We start from the raw sequence: 12,570 nt of genomic DNA, 5'->3' as shown, positions 1-12,570 counted from the left end.
AAATGGCCAAGAAATCCTAAATTCTGCCAGGGTAAGTAAACTTATGAGCACAACTGTATATATAGGTGTGAACAGCTTCAGCAAGTCTTCTAGTGCAATGCAAATCAGGCCTTCCCAACAGTCATACATAGAAAAAAAATAGTCCAGGATTACTGCACTTAAACTTTTTTGAAATACCATACAAAAACAATTTTCAAAAATGTACAATACGGCATAGGTATATGCATGTTCTTGTCTGAAGAATGACATCAGTATCCTAGCAGGAAACACACAGTGGAACTTGCCATATTGTAAGTTTTTGGAAATTGCTTTTGGATGGTATTTCAATTAATTTTAAGTGCAGCAATCCTGGAACAAAAATTATATATATATATATTATATATATATATATATACACATATACACACACACTATATTTATGTATATATATATATATATTATACACACACACAACAATATCTCACAAAAGTGAGTACACCCCTGACATTTTTGTAAATATTTTATTATATCTTTTCATGTGACAACACTGAAGAAATGACACTTTGCTACAATGTAAAGTATAGATAGATAGATAGATAGATAGATAGATAGATAGATAGATAGATAGATAGATAGATAGATAGATAGGATGTAGCACCCTCCTAGATAGGTGCTAGGTAGGCAGGTGAAATATCGTTTCCTCTGTCTGCTTGTCAGGGGAGCCTGATTAATAGTTATGCCTGTTGCATGTGTCCACGTGTGATTCATCTGGGCTGAGGGAGTGTCCCCACTGTATCCAATAGGGAGGCCTGTTGGACAGTGGAGAAAACCCAGCCAGTGACACACAGACTTATGTAGCTGTCCCAGTGGGTTGGCACAGACAGTGGTGCATCCTGGGATAGACTATAAAAGCAAAGGGCACATGTGGCGGGGTGTCTTTGGGCGGGAAGCCAGGTCCCGGAATGAGGGTGCTGTTTGTCTCTCCTTCTGCTACTGTGGATGGTGGTCACAGGCGGTTGGCCTTGTGAGCCAGGAGTGTAGAGCTGAGCCAGGAGGTCCAGAAAAGATGACTAGTGGAGTTGGAGGCAGAGCAACCTTGGGAAAAACAGTGTCCGTGAGTACTGGGAAGCTTGCCGGGGGTCTCAGGAAGGGAACCACTCCAGTGGAGAGTCAGTGGACGGGTTGTCAGCACACACAGCAAGTGAGAAAGGGGATGCCAAGTTAGAACCCTGAAGAGTAATTTAAGCAGGAACATTTGATCTATCTTCACTTCAGTGGCAGGGTGAAGCAGCGGCCTTGCCGCTATTTACAGCAAGCTGTCCCTCAGACTGTGAATAGTTAATAGTTGGAGTATCCCACTCATCCCTTCTCCTATCCAAGTTCTCAATAAAACCACAAAAACCAACATCCCCTGCATTAATTATTGACTGAGCCACAAACTTTCATTGCTGTTTATCTGCTATCAGTTGCTATGGGTAACCCAGGGGAATCAAGAAAGAGTAATCCACATTATATATATTATATATATATATATATATATATATATATATATATATTTTACACACACATATATACACACATACACACACACACACACTTTGCCTTGCATTTCTATTTTAAACTGAATGGGTTGTTTAACAAGCTATTGGTTTACATATACTTTAGGGTGGAACTAAACCCACTGATTTAAAGTTGAACTTCAGATTTCTATTAATTTTGAAGAGTTGTACTGAAATAGTTTACTCTGATTTCACTGCACACATTTCACAAAATGCATTAGAACCTGCAGAAAGTTAGATAGAGCCTTCCGCCTTACCTGGCTGGAGGACGCCCAGCATCATCTAAGCCAGTGTTTCTCAACTCCGGTCCTCAGGGCACACTAACAGGCCAGATTTTAAGTATTACCTTGGGGAGAGGCAGACTAGAATACTGTAATCACTGAGCGGCAAATGATATCACCTGTGATGTATTTTAGTTTTCTTACAAACCTGGCCTGTTAGGCTGGCCATACACTATACAATTTTCTTGTTCAACTTTCCTTTAGATTTACCAAAACCATGTAATATAATGTCAAACCTAAACACTTTCAATTTGTATGCAGTCAGGCAGGCCCTTGCACTACATAGTTTAAGGTAAATCTAAAGGAAATTGAATAAGAAAATTGTATAGTGTATGGCCAGCCTTAGGCTGGCCATACACTATACAATTTTCTTATTCAATTTCCTTTAGATTTACCTTAAACTATGTAGTGCAAGGGCATGCCTGATTGAATACAAATTGAAAGTGTTTAGGTTTGACCCTATGTTACATGGTTTTGGTAAATCTAAAGGAAAGTTGAACAAGAAAATTGTATAGTGTATGGCCAGCCTTAGTGTGCCCTGAGGACTGGAGTTGAGAACCACTGATCTAGGCTATCCTCCTCAGCCTTAGGCCTCACGCACACTGGACGTTTTCAGCTGCTTCTAGGGGCACCTGGTGGTTTTTCTTTTCTGTCTCTATATGCTTTTGCAAGTTAGCCTATATTTGTCTATGCACACATAGGCTTTTAGAGGAGTTTAGTGGCAGAGGCATTTAGAGGCAACACAAAAACCCACTGCCAGTGCATCCAGGAGCAGAGTTTTGGCATAAAAAACACTTGAGGCTTGTAAACGTGTCTAAGCATGCAGTAACGCTAAGGGTGTTTACACACCGTACAATTAAAATTAGGTACTGTCCCTTCACTCCCAGAAAAAAGCCATACCCCTTGTTATTTAACAATCAAATTCCAGAACCTTTACCTTATACTGAAGATCTTGCAATGATGAGGATGAGGTTTTGCACAAGGAGCAGGGGAGGGCCTTAAAGAACTATCTTTGCATGCTTTTTTAAAATTTTTATTTAACCGCTTGCCGACCGCCGCATAACTATTCACTCCGGCGGTCAGCCCCTCACAGGCAAAGCTACGTCGTAGTATTACGTCACTAGCCTGTGAGGCTCTAGGGAGCGAGCGCACGCCGCCGGAGGCGCGCTCCTGGACCCCCCCGCGCGTGTGCCCGGCAGACCCGATGTCCGCCGGTCACTCGCAATCGTCCGTTACACCGGAAGAAAGGCAGGCGGCTAATGTAAACAAAGCCGCCTGTCATTCTTCCCTGTGTAAGAAAGGAGATCACACGGTTCTACTATGTAGGACCGTTGATCTCTGTTCTTACACTAGTAGCCACAGCCAATCACAGTTAGAAACACGCCACTAGGGACACACTTAACCCCTCCCTCTCCAAAAAAGTTAACTCCTTCACTGCCAGTGTCATTTTTACAGTAACAGTGCATATGTATATATGTATATGTACTGTCACTGGTAACCCCAAAAGTGTCAAAAATGTCAGTCAAGGGTCCGATCTGTCCGCCGCAATGTCGCAGTCCCGCAAAAAAAAAAAAAAAATCGCAGATCGCCGCCATTACTCGTTAAAAAAAAAAACAAACAAAAATGACAAAAATCTTTCCCTTAGTTAGTAAATGCAATAACTTTTGCGCAAACCAATCAAAATACGCTTTTTGTGATTTTTTTTTTACCAAACATAGGTAGCAGAAAACAAATTGGCCAAAAATGTTAAAAAATTTAGATTTTTACATTTTTTTTTTGGGGAATTTCATATTAAAAAAACGTGAAAAATATTATTTTTGCAAAATTGACGCTCTTTTTTTGGTTTATAGCGCATGATCAAAAAAAAAAAAAAAAATCGCACAAATACCGCACAAATCGCACAAATATCGCACAAATGGTGATCAAATACCACCAAAGGAAAGCTCTGTTTGTGGGAAAAAAAGGACGTCAAATTTGTTTAGGTACAGCGTCGCACGACCGTCCAATTGTCCGTTAAAGTCACGCAGTGCCGAATAGCAAAATAGGCCCTGGTCAGGAAGGGGGTAAAATCTTCCGGGGCTTAAGTGGTTAACTTCCTAGGAGACCAAGTGCAGATAAGCAATTGCTACTGTTCTCATTGGTCTCTCTGTTGTCCCCCCAAAATGCACCCCTATATGCTACCTGTAGCTCCACATTCTTCGATTTATAGAAATTCCTGTGGAGGAAGTACAGTCAGCACAATGATTTGAAAAGGACCAAGAGCTATAAGCAAGTTTAATGCTTGTTCTTCTTTAATCCTGACCTGGACAAAAGTCAAGGACCAACATTCAGCCTAGTACAAGGATCTGAGGAGCTCTCGGGAGATGGATTACCACAAGGTGTAGTACTTTAGAAATATTCCCATCTTGCCTGAATTATTTTAAGTTGGATCAGGTTCACTTTATATAATTGAAAAAAAAAAAAAAAAACATTGCGAACCTCAAAAGGAAATTACTGGTTCAGCCTTTAAACTGGTTCAGCTGCTAAAGAAATACAAGTCCTGGGAAATCCCATCCAACCTCTGAGAAAAGCACTCTTTCAACCCCTGAAATAAAAAAACAGGCCATGCAATCTTGCTATAGAATAATGGAATCCATACTCACTTTGTATGCAGCTCTTGGAAGCGGAAGAATATGCGTGTTCTGCGCAGAACGAGGGGGTGGCCCACATATGACTGACCACTTCCTCGGATTTAATTGGTATCTCCTCATCACAGAACAGGTTGGGTTCTAGACAGCTTGAGGACTTGATGCTGCCAGTCTCCTAGGAGGAAAAAAAAAAGTGTAATTTGTAAAACAAGATTGAAATATGTAAATAGCAGTGGTGAAGGCATGAGCTGCAATTGTTCCAGCAGAACAGGGTCTCTGCAAAGCCAGGATTGTGTTTTCTATACGTCAGCCCAGTCTAGTTAGCAACAGTATGACAAAAAAACAGAGCTGCAATAGCCGGCTGTATGGAAGGACCAGTGAGAGAAAAGATTGGCTTTCAATAGGGTTTCAAAGAATCTATTAACAGAATCCTTAGAGGACCAAACATCCCCAGCGGGAACAGTGAGATGCATGTTGTGAACAAAAAAGATAGGATCATTTTTTATTAATTACTGTTACATAGGGTATAACTTAGCAGTAAGTCTAAGCTTAGGTCTCATAAAATGCAGGAAGTGAAAATTCCTCTGCAGGATCCTCTTCTCCAACCACCTCACTTTCCTCAATGTCTATATTGAAGAGGTTAGGAGGTTTAGGGTCATAGTGGAAAGGCAGAGGTTCATTGTGAAGAGGCAGAAGAGTGCTTTTGATCCCTAAAGACTGAAGGCTCCTAGAAAGGCAGAGAGATTTCCAAAGAAATCAAACATAGTTGCAGTTGAATCTGCATTAATCAGATAGTCCATCTGTTGCACTGAGATGGATTTTAAAATTACAGGAAGTGAGCAGTATCAATACATGACCTTACTCCAGTTTTAAGAAATGTAAATGCTATCACAATGTTACTTAACGTCAATATTAGCAAAGACATTTGCAGTGGAAGATAACACAAACTCGTGAACACCCCACATATAAAAAAAGGAACTGGGGAAACCCTGTCCTTACCTTACCCACGCTTCAGGTTCCTAGATGGAACCGCACTGCACAATGGCGCTGGACCTGTATAGCACCCTGCAGCTGACTGCACTTGTTGCACCACATGCCAAGGTAATTACAAGCATATTTCCGGAACCAATTATATTTGCAATCCAAGGTTTATATATAGAGGCCATTTTGCTCTGGACAGAGCGGGGTGCCACACTTGGACAAAACAAAATTGCCAATGGCAATCAGTAATATCTTTCATGGAAGGAACAAGAGAACATGGCAAAGGGAAGAAGTGTTGGGGGCACAAAAGGGGTATAAAAAGGAACTTAAAGTGGACTGATCTTCAGATATATGCTAAAGAGGTTGTAAACCCCTTTTGTTTACATTTACCTATAGGTAAGCCTACATTAAGGCTTACCTATAGGTGCTATAAATATCTCCTAAACTTGCACTGTTTAGGAGATATTTACAGTGCATGCAGCCGATTATGTCATCGGCGCATGCGCTCTGAAGGAACGGCCACCTGTGCCGTTCCTTCAGATACCAGTGCCGTGAACGGCGGCTCCCGTGCGCATGCGCAGGAGTGATGTAATCGCGCCCCCGGCCAATCAGATGGCCGGGAGGACGAGATCCAGGATATGTCGGCCGTCCTGTCGGCACTGAGGGGGCTTCGTTTTTAGATAAGTACTTCATAATGAGATGCGATGCATACTAGCTCATTATGCCTTTGTCTTTACAGGTTTTTTTTTTTTTTCACATTTTTTTAAACGGGTTTACTTCCTCTTTTTTCACATTTTTTAAACGGGTTTATTTCCTCTTTAAGTAACATGCAAAGTAAGGCCTCATTTACACAGGGGCAATTACATGCAGGGCCGTGTTTTGCTAGCAGGGAATGCACAATATTTGAAAATGCCTGATACAGATCACCCTCTGCTCCAGTCTCTCATCTTGTGATTTGCTGCAACGTTACAATGCAGTCTGATCTCTAGGGAAAAGGAGACTACTTGCAGCAGACTGATTAAATCATCCCAGTCTAGGCGATGTCACTGACTGGTACTCAAAGACAACTCTAACAGGTGAAGCTTTTCTGAAAAATTATACGGTTGCTGTATATTGTGACATGACAGGGAATTATTCAGGCAGACCTGTAAAGGATCACTATAAACGCAGATAAGGAAATGCAGACTATACAGAAAATATGTTCCATTAATGTGTGAAAATTGTATATCTGTGCTTTGAACTTTTTTTTTTTGTTAAGCAAAGTGAGCCTTTCTAGTTTATGCAGACTGCTGATTTACCTTAACATCATAGCCATATGTCTCCCGGATGTCCTCATCTGAGTCAGTCTCTTCGTCGTCGTACTCCAGGGGGAGCTGTGGTGATGAAGTCAAACTAGAAATTCCTCGGCTAAAGGAGCCCTGCTGGAAAATGGGCAGGTGACCCTGAAGTGACAATACAAGAAACAAAGATGTAGTAAAAAGGGCTCTATGTTAAACAATGTTCTCAGCTGGCATTTTATAAACCAAAGTGTGTGATTATATATGGATATGTGAGCAGAAGTACCAGATAAACCCTTTCACTACCAGGTCCGTACGGCCCTACAGCACTGCATGCAGCTTGCCAGGTCCGTACTCTGTACGGACCTCATTTCTCCTTCTGCTGTAAGCTTGTGGTCACTTCAGTGACCATAAACTTATAGCAAAATTGTTTAGCAGACACTGTTGAACAATTCTATAACTCTGATTAGCAATTCGCTAATCAGAGTTATTACCTATATGTGACATCCCCCTCTCAATGTCGCTGCCTGCCTATCTCCTACTGCTCTCTGTCCCGCCAATCAACCTGCTGCCCTGGCCGCTAAAATGCCCCCCCCCCTTTTGCCACCGTCACCCCCTCTCCTGCTTACTTACTTTTCACCCCTGACAGGAGCTGCTTACCACCTCCCCCCCCCCCCTCCCGCTGCATTAATTCCAGCCACAGTTCTAAAAAAAAAGAAATGTGTATACCAATCCCCTGGTAAAGATGTGTTTACCAGCCCCCTTTCTTTCTTGAATGAACAGAGGGATCCGTACTGATCGCTTCTCTCCATTCATTACTGAAATACAGACTTGTATAAAGTACTCAAAATTTCTACTTGAGTAAAAGTACAAGTGCTCGATCAAAAAATTACTTGAGTAGAAGTGGAAGTGCTCGCAGAAAAAGTTACTTAAGTAGAAGTACTAAAGTATTCAACATTTTTTTTACTTAAGTATTGCAAGTAGTTTTTTCAAAAAATTTGCTACTTAAGTACTAAAAGTAAAAAGTACCAGTAGTTTTGAAAAAAAAATTCTACTCAAGTACTGAAAGTAGAAGTACAAGTACTGTGTTATGTAGTTATTAAAGAAAGAAGTCAAAAGTATGAACATCATATTGTTTTTTATTATTTAAAATTATTTATTCAAATGATTAACCTGTTTGTTAGTAGTTTCTTGATGCACTTTAAGCGCTGTAGCACCATTTATTTGTTTGTTTCATATTTTCTTTTTATTGGAAATATTTTTTATAGCAGCTTTTATTATACACAGCCTTTATTTTCTTATGCGCTGATTTACAAATTACATTATACACATTTTTTTGAGCTTTATGCAACCTGCCATCTACTGTTCTGGCAGTGGTAATTTTTTTAAAAGTAACGAGTAACTATGCAGCACAAAAAAAAAATACTTGAGTAGAAGTATCGAAATCATCGAAAAAATGTAGTGAAGTAAAAGTAGAAGTAGGAGAAAAAAATTCTACTCTAGGAAAGTACAGATACCGCATTTCGGTACTTAAGTACAGTACTTAAGTAGTTCTACTTCGTTACTATACATCTCTGCTGAAATATAGTAAAGAAGGTTTTATACATTTCAGTAAGTAAAAAAAAAATATAAAAAAAATTGTGCCTGTAAAAAGAAAAAAAAAAAAAAAAAAAGAAAAAACAGGTTAAAATTTTACATTTAGTAGAAAGTTAGCAGGAATTTTAAACATTTGCTGTGTTTGTATGTGATAATAATGATTTTAATGTATTTCTTGTGAAAATATTGATTTGGTAACCATTTGCGCAAAAATCAGTATCACCTTATTTTTATTCTACTGGCCATGTGCTTTCAGAAAATATATGGTTTAGGGGGTCTTTTACTATCTCTGAAAGCTGTAAGTTTAAAATGAAAACCTCCAGATTTTTTGATAAATTTTGTTATTTACAGTTTTGTGTACAATTCGATTTTGACCTTTTTGTAAAAAGGCACAATTTAAAATTTACAAATATTTATTATTTATTAACTCAATACAGGTAAACTTTTACTTTTAGTAGGAATTTTGTAAAATCTGCCCTGTTTGTATCTGCTTATATTGATTTTTGTGCATTTTTAGCAGAAATATTGATTTGAGAAACATTTACGCAAATATCATGAGGCCCTAAAAATCAGTAGCACCCTCTTTGTATTCTACTGGTCGTGTTCTTTTAGAAAATATATGGTTTTGGGGGTCTATTACAAACTCTGAAAGCTGTAAGTGAAAAATAATAAAGCAATGGAAAAATTGCAGAAATGGAAGGGCCGCCTGGGTTAAAAACTAGAGCACAGGACCTGCCAGCGAAAAGTTAATGCATATTCGTATGCATATTTTCTGTAGTTGCCAAACAGGTCACAGAAAAGTGGTTGTGTTTGGTATACATCTGCTAATGGGTTCAAATAAGACTTCTGATTTTACCAAAACACTAGTAGCCATCTTCCACTGACAAGTAAAGGGCAAAAGCATAAAGTTTAGAATTCAAAGTTGACCTTTTCACCTCAGTTGCAAGGTTTGACTTACCTGTAAATTCCATATCTTGGAGTACAATACAGGTCAGAAGTATAATATTCAAAGACTTTGGGTCATAGGCTGGTGCTTTCATGTGATTGGACACTGGCAAATCTTTTAAGGAAATGCCCCCATGATATTCCTCTGTAACTCTAACTCACTCCATAAATCCTCAGATTGGAAGCAAGCAATGCAAAGTAACACAGGTTTAGAAGTGAGGGTGGCCTTTCTCCTGTACTCTATTGAAATACATGGAGTGAGTCTACAGGAAGGTCAAAATATATTAGAAAAAGGTATGAACAGAATACCAGGTTGCTACCATACAAAGCTAGGCAACGGAGGTTTGATGTCAAAATGCCTGGGATACTCTCATCGATCTGGTGGAGTGAGCACATCAATGTGCAGAAGGAGCTTTGTATTTTGGGAGTGCAATGGGTTGGAAATCCACCAAGCTGGATAGGAGCATGGGTAGAATGAGAGGAGCATGCTTGTTGCTTGCCAACAAGATGTTGTGTTGGAGAGGTCTCAAATGAAATTAGGCAAAAGAGCATCAACACAAAACAGCAAAGCAGAGGGTAAAGTGCTTGGCTGAAGTTCAGTCCTGGATGACAGGATGCTGTTGGTTGCTCACTGCCCTAGTCCAACTAGCTGCGGTTTGATAAACAGAAATTGCAGCAATAGCTGGTTCCAGTAGCTGAGAAAAGTCTATGTTCTGTGTAATGCATCAGAAATGAAGTAGGCAGGGCTGACAACACATGCTTAGGAATTTGGAGTGGTGTGTCATGTCAAAAAAGGTAGGAGCAGATTATACTTCAGGCACCTCAACAGGTAATTTTCTGTACTTACAGGAATAAAACATTGGGAAATGTGCAGGTATTCAAGAGATGTATTAAACAAGGTGATTATAGAGGGTGGGTTAGATTAGGTCAGGTAAAAATGGTACAAAAAAAGAAGGATAGGTGTATTTTGTCTTAAAGTATATTTCTACGTTTGCAGTCAAATCTGAGAAAACACCACTATATGTTTGTCATGTGTTCTAATTCACATAGCTTGCCTAAAAATTTTTTTTAATATTTCTTACCTTTTAGATATTTCTCATGAAGAGGTGTCAAGGCAGACTCTGTAAGGTTCTTTTGAACAATGTTAAAGTGAGCATGTCCCAAGTCTGTCCTCATTAACATACAATGCAAGAAGCCAAGCCTCTACACCTTTAACCCTTTGTTAGGACAGACAGTGTTTAAATCTAGTTACAATTGATAATAAAGATCTGCATGCACAAAACATGAATTATAGCAAGTACAGTTGCCCATCCCCTTCATAAATAATGAGAACCACCTAGGAGTCCCGAAAACAGCATTTAAAAATATAAGATTACATTTTTAAATATTTTTTTTTTTTCTTCTTTAAGTTCAGCTATGTGAATGGGGATATGTAACAAATATAAAGCAGGTGTTATTCCAATTCGGCTGCCAAAGTGCGGTCAGCTGAAAACAGGTCATAGGAGTGCAGAACAAACTGCACCTTAAAAACAAATCACCAGTGAACTACTGTGGGTAAGTGAAAAAATAAATAAATAGTAGGAAACAATAAGATCAATAAATACAACCACTGTTAATGGATACCAGCTAGTGTGAACAGCAATATCAGTGCAATCATGTCCTCTGCACTCACCTGTAGGTCAGGGTTTGCTGCAGCTTTCTGGAGTTCTGCGCTGATAATTTTCTCTGTCTTTTCCCTCGCTGCCTGTTCTACCATGCGCTGACTCAGCACGGACAACTTGGCCAATGCCAATGACAGTTCCTCAGTAGCCAGCGCTTGCCGCGCTCGGTCCTGCCAGCTCATTGCTCGTTCTGTTAGGCACTGCAACGCCTCCCCCTCTGGCAGACGTACTGGCAGCTTTTGCAATGACACCAGCAGCGAGAGGATGGTCTCCAATCGTGGCCGCCGGGACCTCATACACTGCGTGCAGAGAAACTTAACGTCTTTCGATTGCCAGTTGGTGCCTTTTTTTTGGGAGCTGGTCTTTGGCAGAGGGACACATGTGCCATGAAACCAGTCCTTGCACAGTTCACATTGCAGCATGAAACCACTGGCAGCTTTGCGGCAAATACAAAACCGCACCTCCTCAATGCGGTCCACCATGGCCATCTTTGCCAGGTTGGCTGCCCGTATTGAACGCATGGCGTCCACCTCTTTACGCTCCATTTCTTTAAATACAGCAACCTATACACAAGAGAAGTATATTACAATTAAAGTTTAACCTAGTTCAACCACTAATACTGTTGAAGCTGAATTACAGGCAAACAGCTAAATACACAGATGAAATACATAAATAACCTTCCAAAATATTTGTCATTTTGTGCATCCAGTCTTGAGATTTTTTTTTTTCTTCTTTTGGTGTGGTTGTGGTGGGGGGGGGGGATGGTTTTTTTGTTTTGCTGGGTGGTGGTGGTGGGGTGGGGTGTGGTGGGGTGGTATGGTGTGGTGGGTGGTTTGGGGTGGTGGTGGTGGGACCCACCACCACCATCCCAGTCTTGAGATTTTGAGCAGATCGCAGGTGCAATGCGTGGATCCTGCAGACACACGCAAATTGTCTGCCTGTACGTCCAATACGAGCAGGCGTTACTGATTGGCAGGAAGATTCAATAGACTATAAGGAAGCTCACCAGCGCCCTCCCAGTTCATTGGGAACTACAAGCCATTATCCGCAGAAGCCTGCTGTACTTGTAGTCTAAATCCATTTACAGGAAACTGTGCATGAATGACATAGTCATGTCAAATTGTGACAGAAGGTGAGGGGAGAATATACCTCTCCCCGCTGTCACAAACCGGGGAGTGCTAGCAACCGTAGGTGGGTCACTAGGAGCTCCTACAGGTGATCCTATCCTTGCCTTTAAAGTGGTAGTTAAGCCTTGGGAGCAAAATAAAATAAAATAAAATAAATGGCCCCACTGCACGTTTAAGTCATAATGTAATTCTATGCACTGCATTTTGGTACATTATGACAGACTTACCTACAAATAGACCCTCCCAGCGATGCGCTGTCAGGGCTCTCCCCGGTGCTTCCATCTTCACCCGGTCTTCCTTTTGGGTTACGTGTTTTCAGCCGCTGGATTGGCCGGGCCGAGGTGAGGTGTTCCTGCGCATGGAAGTACCATCACGGCGGTGCACAGAGCAGACCGTAAATGTGGTCTGAGCTGCGCATATGCCGCTGAAATTACATTACCCGCTGACAGGCAGAGCAGACATTTATGACAGAAGAGACCTCTAGGGTCATCCGATTTTTAAATGTATGACTTTACTACCACTTTAAGCAAATATATT

The 12,570-nt window shown here is 40.6% G+C and overlaps 1 protein-coding gene across 4 annotated transcripts in view; it reads right to left on the bottom strand.

Moving 5' to 3' along the window:
- The window catches only part of KDM5A (lysine demethylase 5A), a 132,341-nt gene that overhangs the window by 31,214 nt on the left and 88,557 nt on the right, over positions 1-12,570 (bottom strand). For all 4 annotated transcript variants that reach the window (XM_082254626.1, XM_082254627.1, XM_082254629.1 and 1 more), the window contains 3 exons: positions 10,918-11,469; positions 6,726-6,869; positions 4,462-4,621 (listed from right to left, as the gene is read on the bottom strand). In XM_082254626.1, the coding sequence (XP_082110752.1) occupies positions 4,462-4,621; positions 6,726-6,869; positions 10,918-11,469 (856 nt within the window). The remainder of the gene's footprint in view (positions 1-4,461; positions 4,622-6,725; positions 6,870-10,917; positions 11,470-12,570) is intronic.

This window comes from Pelophylax lessonae (genome assembly GCF_965119305.1).
Source record: "Pelophylax lessonae genome assembly, chromosome: 4".
Lineage (NCBI taxonomy): Eukaryota > Metazoa > Chordata > Amphibia > Anura > Ranidae > Pelophylax > Pelophylax lessonae.
The sequence above is the reverse complement of the archived record's forward strand: the minus strand, read 5'-3'. Positions and strand labels throughout refer to the sequence as shown.